General features: G+C 50.1%; 9 protein-coding genes across 9 annotated transcripts; 2 read left to right on the top strand and 7 right to left on the bottom strand.

Annotated features, from left to right (window-relative positions):
* Positions 1 to 17: 17 nt before the first annotated feature.
* M437DRAFT_39719 (ATP-sulfurylase) lies at positions 18 to 1970 on the bottom strand (the record flags this gene model as incomplete). The annotated part of the gene is made up of 5 exons (XM_041020065.1): positions 18 to 1219; positions 1277 to 1608; positions 1663 to 1690; positions 1746 to 1895; positions 1952 to 1970. 5 exons carry the CDS (start codon positions 1968 to 1970, stop codon positions 18 to 20), a joined length of 1731 nt encoding a protein of 576 aa, XP_040883869.1.
* Positions 1971 to 2599: 629 nt separating this feature from the next.
* On the bottom strand, positions 2600 to 3545 carry M437DRAFT_81320 (MGSUL7 PAPS reductase; the record flags this gene model as incomplete). The annotated part of the gene is made up of 2 exons (XM_041027532.1): positions 2600 to 3348; positions 3404 to 3545. The coding sequence occupies 2 exons, from the start codon at positions 3543 to 3545 to the stop codon at positions 2600 to 2602; spliced, it is 891 nt and encodes a 296-aa protein (XP_040883868.1).
* Positions 3546 to 4908: 1363 nt separating this feature from the next.
* On the bottom strand, positions 4909 to 6978 carry M437DRAFT_72367 (uncharacterized protein; the record flags this gene model as incomplete). The annotated part of the gene is made up of 1 exon (XM_041025848.1): positions 4909 to 6978. The coding sequence occupies one exon, from the start codon at positions 6976 to 6978 to the stop codon at positions 4909 to 4911; it is 2070 nt and encodes a 689-aa protein (XP_040883867.1).
* Positions 6979 to 8581: 1603 nt separating this feature from the next.
* Positions 8582 to 9595, bottom strand: M437DRAFT_40126 (phosphoserine phosphatase serb; the record flags this gene model as incomplete). Its single annotated transcript, XM_041020129.1, has 1 exon — positions 8582 to 9595. One exon carries the CDS (start codon positions 9593 to 9595, stop codon positions 8582 to 8584), a length of 1014 nt encoding a protein of 337 aa, XP_040883866.1.
* Positions 9596 to 10808: 1213 nt separating this feature from the next.
* On the top strand, positions 10809 to 12507 carry M437DRAFT_38964 (FAD binding domain-containing protein; the record flags this gene model as incomplete). Its single annotated transcript, XM_041019921.1, has 3 exons — positions 10809 to 11281; positions 11338 to 11906; positions 11960 to 12507. The coding sequence occupies 3 exons, from the start codon at positions 10809 to 10811 to the stop codon at positions 12505 to 12507; spliced, it is 1590 nt and encodes a 529-aa protein (XP_040883865.1).
* A 158-nt stretch (positions 12508 to 12665) lies between these two features.
* On the bottom strand, positions 12666 to 14553 carry M437DRAFT_72365 (putative multidrug transporter; the record flags this gene model as incomplete). Its single annotated transcript, XM_041025847.1, has 10 exons — positions 12666 to 12784; positions 12838 to 13072; positions 13122 to 13481; positions 13536 to 13553; positions 13607 to 13816; positions 13867 to 13952; positions 14047 to 14087; positions 14140 to 14301; positions 14356 to 14376; positions 14435 to 14553. 10 exons carry the CDS (start codon positions 14551 to 14553, stop codon positions 12666 to 12668), a joined length of 1371 nt encoding a protein of 456 aa, XP_040883864.1.
* Positions 14554 to 15805: 1252 nt separating this feature from the next.
* On the bottom strand, positions 15806 to 17245 carry M437DRAFT_81315 (L domain-like protein; the record flags this gene model as incomplete). Its single annotated transcript, XM_041027531.1, has 7 exons — positions 15806 to 15822; positions 15873 to 16275; positions 16325 to 16399; positions 16453 to 16749; positions 16808 to 16879; positions 16931 to 16962; positions 17020 to 17245. 7 exons carry the CDS (start codon positions 17243 to 17245, stop codon positions 15806 to 15808), a joined length of 1122 nt encoding a protein of 373 aa, XP_040883863.1.
* Positions 17246 to 17548: 303 nt separating this feature from the next.
* On the bottom strand, positions 17549 to 19079 carry M437DRAFT_63009 (squalene epoxidase; the record flags this gene model as incomplete). Its single annotated transcript, XM_041024184.1, has 2 exons — positions 17549 to 17823; positions 17879 to 19079. The coding sequence occupies 2 exons, from the start codon at positions 19077 to 19079 to the stop codon at positions 17549 to 17551; spliced, it is 1476 nt and encodes a 491-aa protein (XP_040883862.1).
* An 899-nt stretch (positions 19080 to 19978) lies between these two features.
* M437DRAFT_39345 (uncharacterized protein) lies at positions 19979 to 20769 on the top strand (the record flags this gene model as incomplete). The annotated part of the gene is made up of 4 exons (XM_041019992.1): positions 19979 to 20061; positions 20113 to 20151; positions 20202 to 20473; positions 20528 to 20769. The coding sequence occupies 4 exons, from the start codon at positions 19979 to 19981 to the stop codon at positions 20767 to 20769; spliced, it is 636 nt and encodes a 211-aa protein (XP_040883861.1).
* Positions 20770 to 22401: the final 1632 nt, after the last annotated feature.

The raw sequence follows: 22401 nt of genomic DNA, 5'->3' as shown, positions 1-22401 counted from the left end.
TCCACTTCGTCACTTGCTTAGAGCTGGTCCAAGAGTCCCTCAGCCTCGAGCAGCAACACAATCTGGTGAACAGCTGTGCGCACGCTGATCTTGGTCAGGTCAACGGTCAGGTTGGCCTCGCCCTCGACGGGAGTCTCGTACGGGTCGTCAACACCGGTGAAGTTCTTAATCTCGCCGCGGCGAGCGGCGGCGTAGACGCCTCTGCGGTCAGTCTTCTCACACTCCTCGAGCGGTGTGGCAACGTGAACGAGGTAGAAGGATCCGTACTTCTCGACAAGCTCACGGGCGTGCTTTCTGCTTGACTGGAAGGGTGCGATGGGAGCGGCAATGACAGCGGCGCCAGCCTTGGTCAGCTCACCAGCAACAAAGCCGATGCGGCCGACGTTAGTGTTGCGGTCCTCCTTGTTGAAGCCAAGCTCCGAGCTGAGCTCCGAGCGGACAGTCTCTCCAAGAAGAAGCGAAACAGTGCGACCACCCTGCTGGTTGAAGGTAACGTTCAGAGCGCGGGCAATGGCGTCCTTGCCGCTGTTGGCGTAACCAGTCAGGAAAACAGTGAAACCCTGCTTGTTGCGGGGAGGGTGCGACTCGCGGAGCACACGGACAACCTCAGGGTATGAGAACCACTCTGGAATGTCGCCACCAGTGCGCAGACGGCGGCGAAGCTCGGTACCGGAAATGTCGAGTGTTCTGACGTCCTTGGGGACCTGGTCTCTGGGGCGGTACTCGTCCGAGTCGGGGAGGTAAGTCATCTGGAGGAAAGGAACAACCTCGATACCGAGCTCATCCCTGTACTTCTCAACAAGGTCCTGGGCATCGTAAGGTCCGTAGAAGTCCTGACCCTGGCTGTTCTTGCCAGGTCCGGCGTGGTCACGACCAACAATGAAGTGGGTAGCACCGTGGTTCTTGCGGATAATGGCGTGCCACAAAGCCTCACGAGGACCAGCCATACGCATAGCCAGGGGAAGAAGGGCGAGGACAGCCATGCCGTTGGGGTAGCGGGGAAGGAGGGCCTGGTAGACACGGACACGGGTGAAGTGGTCAATGTCACCGGGCTTGGTGAGACCAACGACGGGGTGAATGAGGACGTTGGCCTGGCGAGAGCGAGCAGCGCGGACGGTCAGCTCACGGTGAGCGCGGTGCATTGGGTTTCTGGTCTGGAAAGCGACAACTCTGGACCAGCCAAGCTTGTCGAAGTGCAGACGGATCTCTGCAGGAGAGTCTGTTTAGATGATCAGTTTGCTGTTGCCCAACAATCGAGTTTTATGCCGTTTCTTACATCTGAGGGCGACGTAATCGTAATGCATCAGACGGTCGATGGCATCAATCTTGCCACCAATGTAGAAGTCACCAGCAGTTCTGTAAAGGTACTTGACGGCAGGGTGGGCCTCATCGTCGGCACCGAAAACCTCGACAGCCTCCTTCTTCTTGTCGGGGCGGTAAATGTCGTCGACAGTAATGATGGCCAGGTTGCGGTCGTCTCTGAAGTCACGGAGAGTGATGCGGGCACCGGGCTTTGCCTTGACTTCGTCGATCGTCTCTTGGAAGACATCAAGACAGATGGGCATGGAGAACAGGTTGCCGTCAACGAGACGGTTGTTGTCGACCACACTACACTCCAGTCAGTGTCTGTAAATGTCATTCTTTTGGCTTGTAGAGCCGTACCCATTGTAGTCCTTCTCGTTCATGAACCCTGTAATTGACCGGTCAGGAATACACCCTGGCACCAGTTTGCTTCCTAGACTTACCCTCAAGAGGGGAGAAGCCTCCGTTCAGGATGAGCTCGAGATCACAAAGCTGACGCTCATTGAGGACAATGGCAGGCAGCTTCTCGGCCTCTGCAATGAGTTCCTGGCGACGAGGGGCATCGCGAGCAATGAGATCCTTGAGGATACCGCCTAGGCTTCAATCAGTTTCCACAAGCCACACGTCTGTGCATTTGCCGCCTTCGTACCGTGGGGAGGGTTGGCCATGTTTGCTTGTATTAACAGATACGACTGAAGAGTTACAATGAAGGAAAGAAGTCAAAAGAATGGGGAGGGACAGAAGAGGTAGGAGCCGGGGAAAAGGTGCGAGACCGGAGAGGCTACATGACGACTTTATATTTACACACGCACACTACGGATACGCAAACAAGGCTTTTGGTTGAGTAGCAACGATCCGAATCTCAATGCTCGATTATCCCACAAAAATTCGTCTCCACCCCTCCTCTAGCATGCCCCTCAGGAACCACTAACTGCCTTGGCGAAACGTGCCCACGTACGTCAGCGGGTGTTGTTGCAGCGTTTCAAAGCCACCCCGGCCAGTAACAATATCAATCAATTCTTTGTTTCCGACGCAGATTTTCATTATCATGCTATTAAATTCGGAACTTTTCTGAGACAACTACATAAAGTGCTTCTGCACAGGTGTGTAATTGTATGACTATAAGAAGACGTGGGTCATCATGTATCCAACCTCCCAATGCGTTGAGGTATCGATTTTCCCATCCAATGCCATGTAAGAACAAACTCCAATATGCCCCGTGGTGATCCGACCAACGCCGATGCTAAATTCGCAGAAAGATGTAACAAAGACAAAAAGAAAGATGAACGAGTCAAACTCAAACGGCTTGCTCGAGGTTCAGTCCCGACTTGATAGCCTGGCTGAGCTCATCTTGACGCTTCTGCTCTTGCTCTTGCAAGAACATAGCGTAGCGGCTCTTCTTGTTGTGAATGCCGCACTCTGTCTTGGCGCGGCCCTTCCAGCGACCGGCTCTCTCGTCCTCACCCTCCTTGACGGGCTGGGTCGAGTGCCAGTCACCGATCGAGCGGTAGCCTTTGGCCATCAAGGCATTAACAGGAACGTTGTTCTCCTTGATGTAGTCGTTGACTTGTTGGAAAGACCAGTTTGCCAAAGGGTTGACCTTAATCATGCCTGCATCATCAAGCTCGACAATGTCGAGATCCCCACGCTTGCCTCCCTGGCTGCGGCGACGACCAGTAATAACAGCAGCGACTCCCAGCTCAGCATAGGAACGCTGGGCAGGCTCAACCTTGGCGACATAGTCGTAAAGTTCCTCATTGGTTTCCCATAGCTTCTCGCCGTGCTTGCGGTTGAAGTCCTCGACAGTCTCACATCCCTCAGGCTTGTAGGTGTGAATGGTGAGGCTAGGGTATCTGTCTTTGATAGCCTGTACAAGCTCGTAGGTTTCCTTGAATGCGTGTAGAGTGTCCAGGTAAATAAGATCAATGTTGGGCTTGATAGGACCGTCAAGCTTTGACACCATATCGTTGATTGCAAGTCCAGTAAGTCCAAAAGCAGTGGTTTGGAAGAGACGGGGCAGGGTCATAATGCACCATTTCAAGATTTCTGAAAGGATTGTCAGAACATAGGTCTTTAGCGGCTGTAAAATGTATGCGCTTACCTTGAGGCTCGAGGTTTTGCAATTGCTGGTTGATAAACTTCAAGTGTGGACGAGAGAAATAGACCTCAGGAAGGCTGGCACTCGAACTACCACTGGCATAGCCAGACTCCGCATCGTGGTCGGAAGAGTATGAACGGGGCATTGTGGCGTGTGTTGCTGTTTCTTTTGCTTTGTTCTGCTTGTGAGTATGAATGGCTGCAGAATCAAGCCTGGATTGGAGTTTGTATGACAAAGTGGATTGAGAAAAGAGAGAAAAGAGAATGCCAGATTTGATATTACTTGCGAGAGCCGGTCACGGCACCTGGGTTCATCGCTTTGAAATCACCATAGAAAAACTCACTGACGTGCTCTTTCTCAGCGATGTCGTGCTCAGGGCTAATCGTTTTCGGGTTAGAACAGCCGCGACAACATACCGGTCCAGACTCCAGACTTCGAGTCTGAGCGAAGAACGATAGAGAACGTAGGGTGAAAGTGTGGTTGACGCCTCAAAATATGGAGCAGTGTTGTAAATGGAAAGCCGTGCGACCCGCCACCGGAGCTTGACAGGAGAGCTGCCGTTTAGCCCAATGCACGCCAAGTACATGTCCCTCGCCGACATTGCTACGTTCTCTAGCCTATATCGCGGCTATGATCTCGAAGCTTGTGCCGGTCCAGGAATCGCCATGTTGACAATCCTCGTGCGTTAGGCATCGGTTCACCATCTATGGCAAAAATCTCGTCATCGCTTTGGCGTCCGGGTGGTTGAAGACTCCAGTCTCCAGGATATGTTTGCGGCTCTATTGCGCACCCCACAAGTATATACATAACCTTGTTTTGCTCGATCATCTCGGTGCTTACTTCCAGAAGCGCATTGAAGGCATGCGCGAGAAGGCGCTGTCCTGAATATGCCGAATGCGGACAATGGCTGATAAAAAAAAAAGTGTTCTCAACCGATCGAGCTTTTGCCCCTGGACCTCTTCCCGATTTCTCCGCTACATATGATCCAATTCCGCGGCAAGTGAATCATATCAAGACCGGCACACATCGATGATGTGACTAGAGGCTGCTGCTTGGAAGCACGCAAGAGATGATCGTAGACCGTGACAGCAAAATACCCTACGAGCGTATTTTGCTTTCCATATTCGCAAGATGGCGCCATATGGTTGATGGAAGGCGACAATGCGGAGGCACGCCAAGAGAAAACAGAGTTCAAGTTCACGTGCCGTGCTTCGTTTTATGGTCGCAAACATTGCTGCGAGCATTGATCACTTTTTCGAGCCAACAATGAGTGATATCCCTCACGCCCTCAATATCATCGTAAGAGCCTCAAGCTGGAGTATTATACTATACAATTACGTTGGCATCAACCATAGAGTGTGATATCAGCCCACTACTTTGAATAAAGACATGATGCATCCAGGCTCTTGAGGAACAAGAGAGATGTGAAAGACGAAATATTACATGAAACGCAGAAGTATAACGTGCAAGATGCGAGAAGGAAAGTCTTAAACCTCGGCAGTCATATTCTAGCCACCAATCACCGTGCCATTAGCCAAGGTGACAGAGTGGTTGTGGAGATTCGCACTGATATCAGCACCAAGATCAATACTCGAAGCATTGATCTGTTGTCCGGTGCTTGTGGTCCCGGAGGTAAAGTAATTTTGGAGATTTTCCTGAGCAGCGATCGCGTTGTTCAGTTGACCAGACTGCTGGAAGACGAAGAGTACAGCAATTCGAGCAAAGTCAAGTGTTGTCGAGTCAGCCGATGCAGACGAAGAGGGCATCGAGGATGATGTGGTAGTGTCAAAGCTCACCGAAGCCGAAGAGGATGGTGAATCGCTTGGTGATCCGCTTGCAAAGACGATACCGTTACTAGTGACTGCAGCTCCAGCAACAGATGTAGAATCTGCGCGCCCCACTAACACTTTAGTTGGAGAAGGCTTGATATCAGAGACAACCTCAGCGAGAGAGCGAGCAGAAAGACCGTTGAACGTAACCAATGCATTCTCCGAAGTACATGTGAGCTTGGACGAAGCGAACAACCCTAGAATGTTGGTAGCGTTGAGTGGCATGCTGAAATTGGTTGCCGAGCCAGTGAGGAGGCGTGGAATAGAATCTCCAAGTGTGACATTGTTCATCTTTTCAATAGTCGTGGTAGTGCAAGATGCACTTGATGCTTGAGTACATTCAGAACCAGCGAATCCATTGACGCACAGACAGCTGCAGCTGCCGTCACTACCTAGGATGTTGATGCCACCGTTCTTGCAGTCTAGTGATCTTTGGCATGTGGCAAGCGCGGAGGCCGAGGCACTGCCCGAAGCACTCTTTTGTTGAGGAATGACGACGAGAACTATGGGGATAATGACAGCAGCAGCAATGAGAACGACTATGAGCAGAAGTAGCGTAAAGAAGAGCCATAAAGGCATACCACAGCATCTCCTGCGCGGCTCAGGGTCCTCACCAAGATCGCTCGCCGAAGGAAGAGCGCTGTGCTGCAAATTCGAAGACCATGGCATTGCCCTAGAGCTCCTCGACCCGCCTTTGGAACCTCTGGATCCTGTGGGAGTAGCGAGTCCTGGTGGGGGAAACGAAGCAAGGATGTCTGAAAGAGAACCAGATCTTCTGTTGTCCGAGGCATGTGCTTGTGGTGCATCGTCATCAAAGAAATTAAGACCCAGTCTGCTGGCAGTTCGACCACGATCAAGGTTTGACGCAACTTTGGTCGCTCTGCGAATGAGGTCTGGAAGACTGGTAAGACTGCCGCGAGCTTCTGCCTCGCGGACAGCATCCACGTTAAGCCTTGGTGGTCGCTTGGAGCCAACTCTCTCGGCAAGTGTCTGTCTTCCCAAGTCTTGAGTAGTACCCTTCTCAGACAACTCGAACGTGGAGACAGAAGAACTACCCTTGATAGATTTCTCAGATCCAGGTATCATTGTGTCTTTGCCGAGAATATCGGAACTGCTCGTCCGTGTGGACAATTGTGGGAAGGACTTGTCGGAGCGCTCCTCAGGTGACATGTCGACCATAGGATAGCTCATATCCTGTGCCATGCGCTCAACATCCTCCAAATTGCCACCACGGCGAGATTGATCCAGGGGCCGAGTCTGACTATCTGGCCGTAGTTCGCCATTCTTGATCGTGGTCAAGACTGGTGTCGACTTACGACCAATGCTAGCCTGGCGGACAGGTATGGGGCGCATCATCTGCTCAGGCTCACTGCTGTCAGAGTCCTCCTCAAACTGGTCTCGAAATGGAGACTCATTATCTTGACGCATGTCGTGCTGGTCAGCAAGATGCTTTGAGATGCCAATAGGAATTGCATTGCTGGACGCGAAAGAACTCTTTGAGTCGTGTAATCCTCGTTGACTGTCTGTCTCTTCCAAGATAGGCGCAACGTGATTTATCTGTGGGTAGTACGATGCAGGACCTTTGCGCGCCGAAGGAGGAGGACCTAGTGGAGGGCGGCGATTGGGCTGATAAGATGGTCGGGCGACTTGTTGAGGAACTTGTGGAGCTTGAGGAACCGGAAAATCAGGGAGTGAGTAGATGGAGGATCCAGAGGAGTCGCGGTGAGTATTTGCAAAAGGACGAGGCATGTCCAAAGACGACACCTTATCAACCCATGAATTTATAGGCTCTTGGTGAATGTATCGTGTGACTGGAGGGCCTGAGTCTTGACGGTATTGGGGTATAGTGCGGGTGGCTGGCGGTTCTCTGTTGGCAGCTGGTCGTGGTCGACCCAGCACGATAGGCACCTGGTCTGGTCGAAGTGGTCTGCTGGGTTGCGGTCTCTGAGCAGGGTGCAGAGAAGGGTTTGACGCGCCAGACCTTGCGTCTCCATAGCTTCGCGAAGATTGATGGTGTGGACGCTGTACTTGATGTCTATCGGTAAGAGAAGGTGCTCGACCATCTCGTTGGTAAAACATTTCTGTATCCTCCGCAATGATCGAATGGTAGCAATAGATGATCAGAGCTGGAGCTAGGTTTGAGAAGGGAATAGAGGAGAAGACCGGCTCTCTGGAGGTATCGTGCTGTCAATATAGAAGTGTAGTCGAGTCGATACAAGCGAATGTGGTAATCTCATGCAATGAGCGTGATAGATCCAGATCGATTATGCTGTTTTGTAAGACAAAGGCATACGAGCAGATAGATGAGAATTGAAGATAGCGCAGCCTCCGGCAAGAACACTGCCTCGTGCGAAGCGTATACGAGTATTCGCACTTGCGGCCAAGGCTGTCGAGGGTCGGAAAACAAAAGAGTGAATGGCAGGTCGCGACCAGCGTCCAATTGACAAAGCAGCGATCTACGCGACCTTGAACGAAGCAACACCAAGAGAGAGAAACAGAAATGATCAGGAAAGACTGCCAGACAAAACTTCATGCAGCATGTCTGCTGCAGGAGACACTTAGCTTAAGCCTTTAGCGAGGCATGGGGATAATCGTTGGTAGCGCGCCGTTGCTCGGGCCATCGTGAAACACTGCTGCTTGACCTCTGATTCGTTGATTGATCTTGACACTTTATTTAGTCTTGAACGCGAGGTCATCCCGGTTGCCTCTCCAGTGCCCTATACACATCCATGACCGTTCAAATCGAGTAGCCTCAGATTTAGCTGTGTTCTGTCTCTTTCGTATACATGTTGACGACAAACGTCGTTGATGATCCGCGAGTTGTTTGTGTATCGACGGGAGTTGTTTGCCGGCATGCTGAAACCAAGATTCGAAACGAGCCTCGCCCTTTCCTGGGGAAGGTCAATTTCCGCTCCTGGGGATCGCCGTCCCTGCCATGTACTATTGACGCAAAGTGATGCATGCTATATGCCCATGCTCAATCCAATGTCGACTATAGTACCTTGTTGGATGGCTCGATGTAAATACTTCCCCCATCAGAAAAGTTGCTGCTTATTAGAGCGTCGAGTCGCATACTCCTCTACACAAGGTAGCCTGAGCCTTTTACACACTGATGCTTTCTTGAATGGCAGCTCGAGCCATCTCACAACCGCACGAAGACGGGTGTTCGACTCGACACTGTCTCAATTAGGCCAACTGTTTGCACCAGCCTAGTAGAAACCATCCTTCATTGTTTCGTACTGGACCTTTTTACACCGTGTCTGGCAGTCGGTGAAATGGCCAACGCTCTAGCTCACGATGTTCTAAAGACTATGCTATATATGGGATAGCAGCAGGTCGTAGTGATCGGCTTTCAGACAAGCTTCTTGAGCACGTACTGACCGCCCTCCAACACCATCTCCTGGCGCAGAATCTCAGTCACCTCCTCGACAGTACAGCCGAGGATGTAAGCAACGTCCAACAAACTACTGCCGTTGATTTTGGTAGGGGCTTGCAGTTGGACCTTTGGCTTTGCGTTGAAAGCAATTCCAAGACCGGCTTGATGCATCATCAGGAGATCATTGCTGCCATCGCCAACAGCGATCACATTTTCCAAAGGAATGCCCTCCTTCTCAGCGATAGAAGAAAGCAATTCACGTTTCTTTTCGGCGTGAATAATAGGCATACCCTCTACCAGCTCGCCTGTCAATTGACCATCCATCTCGACGAGGTGATTGGCATAGCAGTAATCCAAGCCCAATTCTTGTCGTACCCATTCAGCCAGAGGCGTGAACCCACCACTCAACACAGCAGTCTTCCAGCCAAGTTTGCGAAGCACGCGTATCAACTCACGAGCTCCCGGAGTAAATGAGATGACGCCAGCGCGGAGCTGTTGCCAGATGTTGATATGTACACCGGCAAGATAACCGACACGAGCGCGTAAAGATGCCTCAAAATCAGTGTACGGAGCCTCTCCGCGCATAGCTGCTTCGGTGATGGCGGAGACTTGAGCATAACGACCCACAGCGCGAGCCAGCTCATCAATGACCTCCTGCTGTATCAAAGTACTGTCCATGTCGAACACAGCAAGGCCCGGTGTTCTGTGAGCCACGTACAAGGCTTGAGGTTGCAACACGACCTCAATGTTGTGACGTTGGCATAGACTGACAATCGAAGCAGTTCTGGTGATTGCGGAACATTCCAATAGCGTGGGCGATGGGTTCTTCTGAGGTAGTGGGATGGCAATCTCCAATACTCGGCAACCTTGACCGTCTTCGGGACCATCCAAGAACCGGCGAGGTGCCGAGAGTGAACGTCTGATTGAGAGCTCTTCTTGTAGCGTGTAGGTAACAAAGGCGGCAACATTTTTCCACTGCTCAGCGTCCATGGAGCCCTGTCTCAGGAACACAAGTGCAACAACCTGATTTTTACGCGCATCTGATCGTTCGCGCTTGACTCTGGGCTTAGGCTGTTGTTCAGGTGCGGACTCCTGAGGGTCCGCAGCGAACGAGAACGTCTCGTAATTCACCGACATGTTGACACTGATAGATTCCCCAATCAATGCTCAAGAGAAAAGTGCAGCAATCGTAGAGCTTTAAAGAAATACAAACGTGCCAAGATTGGCCGAAGCCGGAGTTTTTGCCAACAACAAAGACACTCGACATTGTGCAGTTATCACATTTACTTGTTTCTACAGTAAGCATAGTAAAATTCGACTGTGACATTGCCTAGTCGTGCTCACAATGAGGCGATGTCCCGTTGAGAAGGTGCTTGCTCCTTTGAGAAAAAAAAAAGGTCATGTTGATCCGCACAGATTTTATGCAGAGTTTTTTGTGACTGCATAGTCACGGGACCATTCAAGCTAGCCCAGAGAAGGTATACATGTGCCGTTCTCGCAGTTGTAAGTTGGCTTCAAAAGCATCACATCTCCTCTAGAGACCATGATCGAAACTCGAAATGACAACAGAATCATCCCCGCAGCAGTGTAAGTTGGTCTCGGACTTTATACGACCCAAGAATGGTGAGAATATCTGCACGAAAATGTAGCTAAGGAAGATCTGGTGATCGAGGTTTAGAAAAGACGAATTGAAACAAGACTGTAGGCTGCCGCCATAATCCAGCAGCAGACGTGCTAGCAGCAACTTTTGGCTTCGAGGTAGGTCCTTAGTACTACACTTGATGAATGCTGAAGAAGCAGGTGGAGCTCTGGTATAGTCCTCTCTGTGCGAGGTCTTTGAAGACAGTGTAGTGAGATTCGACATTCCTACGAGACTTGACGGTCCGAGGACTCTTGGATGTGGAATGGCACTGATTTTTGCGGAGACAAACACGGCGATCAATCTCGAGGACCATGCCGGACTCACCTAGATTTGTGCATGGTGACCAAGATGGGCGACCCAAGGTATGATCTGGCGCTTCAAGGATCCGAGTCTCGTCAAGTCATGAGGCTCAGGAAAGAGTGTGATGGGTTCGTGATGCAATCTGCCCATCAAGGTAAGAAGCTGGCCATCAAGGTAGCTTCATCAAGGTGTTCTGATGGCGCACGATAAATGGTAAGGACTGCTCAATGCACTCTCAAGCATCCACTGCAGAAGGTCACAATGGCTCAGTGCTCTATCACTCACGACGTGCTCATCATTGGAGCCGGACCATGCGGTTTGGCAACTGCAGCACGTCTATGTGAGACGACCCCCTCAGCAATTTTCTCAGATACCGAGCATCATCGATACCATTGGATTAAGAAGCACGGAGACCGCGCTTCGATCAAAGACAGACGGACTGGCCAGATCAAAACACCCAGGAAGTCAGAAGACTGCCGCAACTACTCCACTCTTGTATTGGATGGCACCGACAAGGACTGGATGTCACGATGGAACCATCTATTCAAGACGTTCGAGATCTCACACCTGAGAAGCCCAATGTTCTTCCATCCAGATCCTCAGGATCGAGACGGCTTGTTGTCGTTTACATATGAGCACGGGAGAGACAAGGAACTGGTTGAAATCCCAGAGTGTGTAGGCAAAGAGATCAGCAAGCACAAGAAGAAACAACGACTCAAGTGTAAGGCTCATGGGTAAGTAGCAGCAGTCGAGTTGACGACATGAACACAGAACTGATCGTGTCTTCTAGCGCCCGACCTCCAGTCACGATCGACGAACGTGACCGCAAAGACTATTTTACGCCCTCCTGCTCCCTCTTCCAGGACTATTGCGAGTGCGTAATTGATCGATACGGGCTTAGAAGCAATCTCATACAGAAAGAGCGTGTCGAAGACATCGACTTTGGGTTCGTACCAGAAGTCTCTGAGACCAAGCAAATCTTCACAGTACATTCTGACCAAGGCGTGCATCATGCTCGGGTTGTTGTACTTGCGGTTGGACCAGGAAATCCACCTTCCATCCCTGCTGGGCTTGGGCAGATGGGTCAAGGATGTTGTCATGCCATGCAAATTCGAGAGTTTCCAGACCCTTCGGTGACAGCGAAGTTGCGACAAAAGAAAGATGTGAATATTGTGGTCGTGGGTGGCGGCTTGACTTCTGCTCAATTGACCGTCATGGCGAGCAAGCATGGAGCAAGGAAAGTATTTCATCTGGTCAGGGGTCGACTGAGAGTTAAACCTTTCGACGTGGACTTAAACTGGATGGGAAAGTTCCGCAATTTTGAAGAAGCATCTTTCTGGTCGGCGGACACTGATGAAGGTCAGAAGAAATGTATGCACTTGAGCCGCAGAAACTCTGCTGACAGTTCTTAGAACGGCTCGAAAAGATCAAAGAAGCACGTGGAGGAGGTTCCATTACTCCCAGGTATCACAAACTGCTCAAGCAATATATAAGTGCTGGCAAGGTTGCCCTGCATACAGAAACGACCATCACTTCATCAAGCTTCTCCGACGGATCATGGACGCTTACAACAAGTCCGCCTATTGACCTACCAAGCATCGACTACATCTATTTCGCCACGGGCATTGCCAGTGATTTCAAAAGCCTGCCCTTCTTACAGACCATCAACCACAAGTTTCCCGTTGAGTCATATGGCGGGCTTCCTGCCCTGACGGATGATCTGATGTGGAAGGAGAACGTTCCACTTTTTGTGACAGGACGACTTGCAGCGTTGCGGTTGGGTCCAGGAGCGGGCAATCTTGCTGGTGCTCGCAGTGGCGCGGAGAGGATCGCTTGGGCTATCGAGGACATTTTGCCGAAGGAAGATGGTCCAAAAGAAGATGAGAATGAGATGAAATACAACTTCAAGACCGGCACAGGAAGTCAATTTTGTAGTTTGGACTGTGAAGCATGTATCTAATACTTTATCATTCCTTGTCCTTTCTGGCACGTATCTGCATCCTCTCCTGTTCAAAAGTATGTAACGCGTATAGCTGCAGAAATGCACAATACTACCAGGAAACTGGGCAATTTGCACTGAGAAGCAACAAAACATGGTACACCGATCTAATCATTGTCCTACACAGTAGCAGGTACCGCTTGTCCGTGAGGTCCAGGATTGCCACCCGCTCGGCCTGCTGGTTCCGCCACTGATCCGTTCTTTCTCTCTTCGGCATCTTCGTCGTCGTATGCAGATTCTGTGGCAGTTCGATGAGTATAGAGCTTAGTCTGACCATCAAGAAGAACGAACCTGCCATGAATGGACTCCTGGCTCGGATAGCAGAGCCTTTGACAAGAAGAAATACAGGAGCCAAACTCAGAACCAGGGCAACCAAGCCCAGCAAAGTCGAGGCCCATTGGTAGCCAAGGTTGGAATACAATTGAGGAGATGCGAGAGGGAGGAAGGCTCCGAACGTATTCCTTCCAAATGAGGCCGCTGAAAGTGCCGAGGCCGAATACTTGCTGTAAGCATCCGTAAAGTAGTTCTATGAGGTCAATGAGCGATATTCTTATATGATCACCTCCTCAACTTACCACCACAGCTTGGTAGATTGAATAGATACCGAAACCAACCATTGCAATTCCAATAGCTGGTGCGATCCATGGTACGAAAGTGTAAGAGGTCCATCCATAGACGAACAATCCTGCTGTAAAGATCAGAGAGCCCGGGATGGAGAAATAGAGTCTAGCCTCTGGTATAGGCTTTCCTGGAGACTCTTTGTTTCTGCTTGCTGATCTTAGATAAAGCTGGTCTTGTATGGGATTAACGATAGTAGCTATCGTGGCCCCTGCACTCAGAGACAACTGTATGAGCGAGGTCTGGAAGACACTGAATCCATAATTCGTGCTGAATGTCTGTGTAATCGACGATTGAAACAAGAAGAGTAGGCCCCACTTTGCGAATGATCAGTATATGAATATGTAGAGACATTTCAGAACATCACGTACGGCGAATGACACCCAAAGCTAGGAAGGAGGTCAGCATTCATGTGCTCCTTTCAAATAGTCACAGGACTCACAGTGAACGAAGCGACAGTATACTCTGTCAAGAGCATCTTGGTAGGTCTTTTGAAAGATACCTTAAGCATCTCGAGTACGCTATCTTTGTTAAGCTCGCTTTTAGCATAAGCGTTGCGGCCTTCTTTGCGAAGCTTTTTGGCCTTCCTAGCGAGAATAACGTCGCCACGAGTCTCCTTGAGAAGAAGCCAGAAAATGGGAAGACATCCTGCCTGGAGACAACATTAGTACAATCTCAAGAGCAACTCTTGTATTAACGCACATTGAAGATGATCTGAATATAGTAAATCCATCTCCAATTGAGGTTACGTTGAATGGCTCCACCAATGAACGGCCCAAGTGCAATGCCTAACATACAAATTCGATCAGTAAGTATCATCATTGAGGTTGGTCAGGCAACCTGGCTGGTGAGAACCAGATAATTTTTGTTCATGATACGTACCAACTACAGAAGTCCATCCGAAGATAGACATCGGGATTGATCTGCAGACATGTGGTTAGTTGGCCGTCAATGAGTTGTTGTGCGAGCCATTACCTCTCTTTCTCTGTACGATATAGATCGGAGATAGAACCTCCTACTAAGTTGATACTGACTGATGATGCACCGCCTCCAATAAATCGAGTAACAATCATGGTGGCAAAGTTCTGTGCAAATGCTGACGGAAAGAGGAAAATGATGAAGATGATATACGATGCACTGCACCATCGAAGTCAGTATAATACACGCCAATTGGGAGTACTCTTTACCTACAAGTAACCAGGCATTCGACCCCTAAAACGGCTTGTTAGCTTACGGTTTGTACCAGAAAGACACCCTAGCCGTGACTTACAGGTTTTCAGTCAGAGGAACAAAGAGCAGAGGGAACAATGCAGCTCCCATGTTCCAAGATACTGTTGCCCAAGTTAGGTTAGGGAATGGATCGTTCTGGACGTGCCACAGCGAGCTCATTTGATCGTTGGCAGCACTGTAACTGCCAGCCGGCAGGCCTGTCAAGATTGAACTGTAATCTCTTAGCAAGTAACCATTAGACGACCTGAGCTGATCCATACATGAAACATGTAGTAAGTGTCATGACCCATTTGCGCGAAGTAGACCAATTGAATCTATTGTAAGGAGATCAGTTATGTGTTTTTGGATACATGCTAGTATGAATCGCTTACGGGTTTGCTGGATCGTCTTGACCCTCCCAGTCAACGATCTCAATATCGCCATTTTCATTCGAAGGATGGTCTTTCTGCCCTTCACCATCTGAAACTTTTTCGGACTCGGGGTGACGACCGAGAGCTCTATCTTGGCTGGAATCCATTTCTTCCTTATCGCTTGAACATGACATAGATGCTCTATTGGTAGGCATTCTCAAGAGGCGAAGTTAGGTGAAAGACCGAGAGCAATTTTGGGGACTCGAAAAACCAAATCTTCGGCCTTAGGGCATCGAATAGGTATGATGCAAAATAAACCATGGCCTAAGTAGCACTGTGACATCAGTCGCAACTCAATTCTGACTGCGTTCGGATTACAAAGATACTTCTTTGCGAGGGAGAAGGGCCGAGTAAGTACCAAGAAACGGGTGGACCGTGGAGGCGACATATGATGTCGGCCCCAGAAAACGTTTCTTACTTATATGAGATCACTCAATGTGTTCGTCTTCAGCCTTGTGTCTGAAGACTATGGTACCAGTTTAACAACAATGTTTTAATCGGCTGTGACGTGGGTGTAGCGTGTAACTGATAAAGATGCGGAGTGAGTTATAATGATTAAACTTGAGCAGAGCCTCAGGCACAGTCGTTAAGCTTTCCGGTTAAACCTGCCTATTTGTCTTGTCGGCTACCTGTTTCTAGATTTCTGGTACTCGAAGTAGTGCTTCATGAAAGCTGTGAAGATTGTACTCCAAGCTACGTGCATGTTTCCTATACGCATGATTTCTGTGAGAAGACTCCTCAGAAACTTTTCGCTATCCTAAAATGCTGTGCGGTCGTATCTTTCTAACAGCCTGACGATCGAGTTTATCCTTGGGTGGTGGGTGAGCTAGGACGGCGTCCACTACGAGGTCATGGGACTCGTCAAATCGATGACCTTCACTCAGGCGATAGCCGTTCCTAACGGCTGACCGTTCTGCGAGCAAAAGGTAGGTGGAGCTGCGAACATGGTTGCTGAGCATGTAGAGTCATGCATCGTGCGCAGTTGACCACAGACCAAGATCTCAGACTCTCACATAGGCTAGAAAAGTCAGTGTTGTGACAAAGCTTGCAAAGATGTTGAGTACGTACTGGCATCAATCTTCGAAACCTGAGGCAAAGCTAAGCGGACCTTGTTACGATATAGAACAGGATTAGACTTTTGTAGAGGGTTGCCCTCAAAATAGACTTCTGAGAGCTCCTTCTTGTCGCCGAGCTCTTTCTCCAGCTCGTCGAATCGATCCAGCTTGCAGCTTGTTGCCCAGAGATTTTCGATATGGACAAGTGCTGAGACACCACGCAGCGAAGTGATGGGGTTGTTCTGAACGTCTAGAATCCGGATGTTGGGAGCGTAGGAAAGAGGCTCAAGTGAGGTCAGCAAGTTATCCGAGATGTACAGCTCCTCGAGTTGAGGCAGCTCTTTAAGCCCTTCCAATGATGTGATTCTGTTTGCTTGAATAGAGAGGGTCTTTAATTTAGTGAGAGTGGAGAGCCCCTTGGAGAAATCAGCATGCGTAATCCACACATCATCAGCCTTATCGTACCTTGAGCTCGGTGATCTTGTTTTGACCAAGCCATAGCGAGTCGAGATTGGTCAGAGTGTCCAAGCCAGAGATTTCCTAGATGACTATAAGTTCATACTCGTATGAGCAAGATGAAGGTTGATAGATACCCTGATTCTGTTGGCTCCCAGCTCCAGGTAGGTAAGATTCGAGAGACCATCCAAGCCCTCGATGCGAGAAATCTTGTTCTGGACAAAGTAGAGATGATCCAGTTTCTTCAAGTGGTCGACGCGCTTGATGTGTTTGATCTTGTTGTAACTCAGGTCCAAGCTGCGCAGCTCAATGAAGGAATCGAGACCTTTGATGTGCGAGATCAGGTTGTCGTATAGCTCGAGATCTTGGAGGGTAGTGGCAAGGGATTCGGGAAGCTCGATCGAGGAAATGGAGTTCTGGCGTAAACACAGTTTCTGGCAGAGGCAGTCAGTCCTGGCTGAGCGTGAAGTCGGGAGGCTTGTGTGGACTTACAATGACCTTGTTGAAGCGCTCGAGACGGAGCGCAGGTATCGAAGAGACGCGACTGTGCTGGACGTCTATTTCCTACACGCTCATCAATATCAGAGGGCAGGTGCGAGAAGCGAAAGGAGCGACCTCGGTCTCGGGATCCTCATCTTCGAGCAAGTCTGGCGAGCATCGTCAGCACTTCGGAACAGAGGTTGTTGACAGGCACAGCCTAATACCTTCATCTGCTTCGATCTGATCAACCGGAGGGGCGTCTTCGTCAGAGTATTCAGGATCCGACAGAGCCTCTGGGTTCGCCAGGACGGCCTTTTTGTTCTTGTCCAGGCGCAGCTTGCCGTCCCATCCTGATTTGTTGCTATGCAAGCCGTTGCTCTTAGCGCCTGCTTCACCAGATCCGGATGCGACAACCTGGTCGGCAACGGGTGCGTCGGTAGGCGTCGACATGGCTGTTTGATAAAATAATAAGGCGAGAGCACGAGAGAGTTGACAAGTTCAAGGGTCGCAAAACGGGCGTCATTGTGTGGGGGGATGTTAACTGCAAACATGGCACGCGTCACACCATCACATGCCATCCCACAATCACACCTACTTGCTAGCGCTCCAATAATACGTCTATTGCATGTTGATTAAAAGTATACTGGGAATACAGTCGAAGAATATCAAATCTCAAGTCCCATGAAAACGCCGCGCTTTGTCAGTTCATGCCGTCTATACGTTATCCATCGTACACTTGACCCTTTACCTTCATCAGCTCCTCAGCTCGCTGAAGATGTATGGGAACAGCACAACGCAGGCCTTGTACAACACTCCAACACTCGCCACTGCTCGAAAAGGCATCAGCAAAGCATTACCAGACGTGATGTAGACCCAGATCGAGAGGAAAGCAACCGCGAAGAAATGGTAAAAGAGGACCATCGGTTGCCGGATGATACCAGCCAGTAGCCCGACAGGTCCATCGATGCACTGTCCTCCTCTCTGGAAGTAACGGAAGCATCCCTGCTGAAGTGCTCGAAGTTGAGGATCTGTTGATTGTCAGGAACTTTGATTTACGTAGATGCTGCCCGAGGAAAACCTTACCGTTCGCAGCGAAGAGAGAATACAGCGCTTGCGCAAGAATGTTGATGACACTCGTCAAATTCTTTCTTTTCCAATGGAACACATCTAGCTGAGCCAATACAGCTTTGGTGTCTTCGAATCGCGGTACTTGTTCAGGAGAAAGGAGCCTGGACAGCAGTAGGGCGTCGTTGAATGCCACAGTCATGCCACCTCCTGTCAAAGGGTGACGCATGTTCATTGCGTCTCCAAGCAGTATCACACCTGCATGTTTGTTCTTGGAAGCAGGCAAAAACGAGTTGGGCATAGAGCGCAAAGCACCACGGTCAAGCGCGGCTTCAAATGATGGCCGTACCCGTGCAGGTAGCGAAGGTAGTACGACGTTGCGTAGATGGTTTTTCACACCTCCATTCTTGACGGATGCAGACGGCAGGTTCTCGGGAATATCTACGAGAGCACGCGTCTCATGTGTACCAATCTGGTAGAGCAGAACTGGAGGACTGTCGCTGATCAGAACGTGACCGTGATTAGGCATCGGCAGGTCAGCATCGATCAACTCGAGGCCCCAGAACTTCGACTTGACCACAGGAGCTCGAGTATTGATCTCTTTACGGAATTTGCTAGCATAGCCGTCCGCGACAACGGTCAGATGGGCGAAATAGTAGTCCTTGCGGTCTCTAGTGGAGCACTCAACCCCCAAGACCTGTCCGCTGTATCCACTTCGCACTAGATCCGTGGCCGTGGTCTCAATGACTGTGACGTTGGAGCACTTGAGGGCACGCTCTCGAAGTTTCTGGATGAACCGGCCGTGGTGGAATGAGCGTCCTTCTGGTCTCGACTTTTTCTCCTTTTCATTCAATTTGGTTGTGGTGGCGGCAGCATTTTCGGGATATGGGATGGCAACCTCGTCGCCGTGGTATATGACATCGTAGCCGAGGACCTTGATAGCGTCAATGTCCTCGAGACAGTCGGCCATTCCAAGCTCTTCCAAAGCAGCGACTCCGCCAGGCTGCAGCAGCTCTCCTACAATGCGATCAGGCTGTTTGAGTGATTTCTCGAGTAGAATGACGCTCCGGCCCTGATCGGAGAAGGCGACGGCGAGTGCGCACCCTAGGATGCCAGCACCAATGATGACCACATCTGCTTCGTGGTGCACTCGGCGGCGCGACTCCAAGGCGTCGGGTACAGTGGGAGAGGATGGAGGCGAGTCGAGAATGAGCGGCATGATGTAGGGCGTCGGGTTCTCAGGAAGCAGTCAAGGATAACAGCATAGCAAGGTAGATTTGTCGATGCGACAAAGGTCAACAAAAGATTCGGAAAGGAGCGATTGTCATACGATTGAGTTGACTAGTTGCTGGTAAATTTGACAGGGTCTGCAACCGCCTCATACGTATTGGAAGTCACCCCACTGTCTGGACCATCAGGCCATTCCCGCTACTCTCACCGGAACAACTTTCCAATCGAAGTGACCGAGTCGCGGTTTGTGTATGGCGCCTTTCAAACGCATCAAAATAACCCGCGCTTGTGCTTGTGAACGAGTAGATATGATCTCAAGCATTGCGGTGGCGGGGGACCCCTATTGGCAAATATCGGAGACAAGCGGGAGTCGAACGATAAATGTGCTGACATTGTCGTACTACGAGTAGTGCAAACACTTCTTCAACTTCTCGAATAGCAATAAAGGATAAAAAAAACCTCTGCAATGTCAGGAAGCGAGCGAATAGATTAGGCAAGCTTCATGCTTTATTGTCACCCATTCGTCCAACGCAGAGGAGACGCTTAGATGAAAAGCAAGCCACAGCTACCAGTATCCAGTCACCCAGGTCTCGTGTGTACAACCGAGCTGTCAGGCGCGGCGTCACGCATGCATGTTTTTTCGCATTCGAAATCGCCTGCATACTCGAAGACCAAATTGAATGCATTACTTCGAGTATTGGGTGGCCAAAAAGGGGACACTTTTGCTCTTGTTAGTAGATAACTCACAAGCTCCATGCCCAACGTGTTGCCATCAAGCTAGTGACGTCGACATCCTCGTCGTCGATCTCGACCAAATAAACAGTGCCTACTTTGCGCTGCATTCATACCCTGCTCACAACCAGTGATCTAGCAAAGTAAGACACAGCAATGGCACCCGACCTCAGTAACTGCAGAGTGCTCAAAGAAGAGCCACTAGCTTCTTCTGACGCTAAGTGGACCGCTTTGAGAAAGTGAGTCCTCAGACCACGACTACCTGTACTCGATTGCTGAACATCTCCAAGAATAACTTATAACAATGCAGAGAACGTATCGAAAATCTGGTAGGTAAATCTCACGAGCATTGTATCAGATCGGAACTCAAGCAAGCTAGGGAATCAGCCGTACGGCCAACTCGACCATCAAATAGCTCGATAGATGCAGTAGGCATCGTCGCCATCTTGGAGAAACCCAGTGGGCCAGAATTACTTCTGCAAAAGCAGTACCGTCCACCCATCGACAAGGTATGCATAGAAGTACCAGCAGGCTTGGTAGATGAAGGCGAAGACGCCGAATCTTGCGCGCTTCGAGAGCTCAAAGAAGAAACTGGCTACGTGGGAGAAGTGATCAAAGGCACTCTGGGAGTGACACCTGTCATGTTCAATGGTATCCAGACCCGAGGATTCATTGAAGGTACCACGACTAATCGTGTATTTACAGACCCGGGGTTTTGTAATACAAACCTGAACATGGTCCACGTACGTCTAGATATGTCGAATCCCGACAATCAAAACCCACGACCAGAACTCGAAGAGAACGAGTTCATTGAGTGTTTCTCGATACCGTTGAAAACACTCTATGAGGAATGCAGGAGACTCGAGGCTGAGGGATATGCTATCGATGCTCGTGTACTCACACTAGCTGAAGGAATTGAGGTAGCTCGACAGTTCAAGATTGTCTAGTTGAAGCTGGAAGAGCCGTCGAAAGACAAGATACCTCCCGAAAATCAATTTGAAAACCACTAAGAAAGACAATTCTATATCCACCATATTGTTTCCATTTACTGATCACGATTCGCATGGCACAGCCACCAGAGTATGGCCAGGGAAGAGGAAAGGTTCGGATCGAATGCGATCTCTTTGTCGACTCCCAACTCTAGGCCATCCTCCACAGCTGTCAAGCGCGGCGCGCGGAAGCAAGTGTTAGCTTCCTGTACCCGGGTTTGTTGATATGTCTCCAATTTGTACGGTATGCGAGCGATGATCCTCAACAAACGTGCCGCGTTTCGCATGTCACTATTTGGTTCCTGAGCATCGAGACAGCAATCTATTCCTTTGAGGAGAGTATCCACAGCTAGTCTGGCTTTCAGGGAGGAAAACGAGGGTCTAGGCATGAGTTCAACGGCCCTCGGGAGGGGCCGCTGTCGCCAACGTTGACGGGCGAGCGACTTGGAAGCACGTTTCGCCGAGAAAAACTTGATAAGAACAAAGCTAGGATCACCCTTTATGCACCATCTGCGCGAATCACGAAAACTTGTGGTCGGAGATGCAGGAGTTCTCTGCGGTGTGATTGGGTGACTTGGCTGTCATTCTTTCTATCACTACCGATCGTTTGGAGAGGGGGGCTGACTCGACGATGCACAGCACAAGTATATTCGAGACATGGTACAACACGACCAGGAGTGACGGTGACATTGTTCAGACGTACATTTCCAGATGAGGACCATTTCACGAAACACGAAACAAACCAAGAACCGACGAGCATAGCACTTGTTTTTGGAGCGAGATGCACCGGTGAGTGTTTTGGTATAGCTGGTAGCAATCAAGCACAGACGGGGGGCTGAACCACCTCGGCTTGACCAAAAGAGCTGCATACCTACCTGTTAATTAGTTCCGATACCTTGGGCAACTAATATGCATCCCCACTTCCATTTCACGCCAAGGTCATGAAAACCTGGTCCGCTGGCCTTAAACTCATCAGCATGGGAAAGAGAGATTTGGGTGGGTTTGACACCCTTGTCCGGGTACGCATCCACGCACGGGCAGACAGGGCTCGTATCACAGCGTACCAGCAAAATGGAAAAAGACGAGGCGAGACTAGCAGCCGAATGGCCAAATGAGATGCACAACCTCGGTGCGAAGATCTCCTGGAGCGGCGTAGGAGCCAGCAGAAAAAAGCGGCGTGTCGCTTTTCATAAAAAATACCCTCGCCAGAAGACCCTACAGTACAGGCGCCGGGCGCTACCCGAATCCACACAACGGGTCAATGCACTAAACCAAAGCAGCATGTACGTGCAGATGCTCTCTCGCGTTAGTTGACTTGTGTGTTCCCACCGTCAGACATTAAAGATCATGGGTCTGGCACGATTTCATCCACCGCTCTCCCCTCTCCCCACCTTCTCTCCGGGATGCAAGGATTGCTTGCCTTTTTGCATGTATTTCTAGCAACCCACGCATTCGCTTCCATATCTGCATCGCCATTGTAAGACAACCCTCTCTGGCTCGGAACCGTAACCTGGCTTTGGGCTCGTCTCGCAGCTGCTGTGCTCGATCGCCTCGCGCCCATTAACCCTCGCCGATTGGGTGGCCGAGTCA

This window comes from Aureobasidium melanogenum (genome assembly GCF_000721775.1).
Source record: "Aureobasidium melanogenum CBS 110374 unplaced genomic scaffold scaffold_2, whole genome shotgun sequence".
Taxonomy (NCBI): Eukaryota; Fungi; Ascomycota; class Dothideomycetes; order Dothideales; family Saccotheciaceae; genus Aureobasidium; species Aureobasidium melanogenum.
This window is presented reverse-complemented; position numbering and strand designations above follow the sequence as displayed.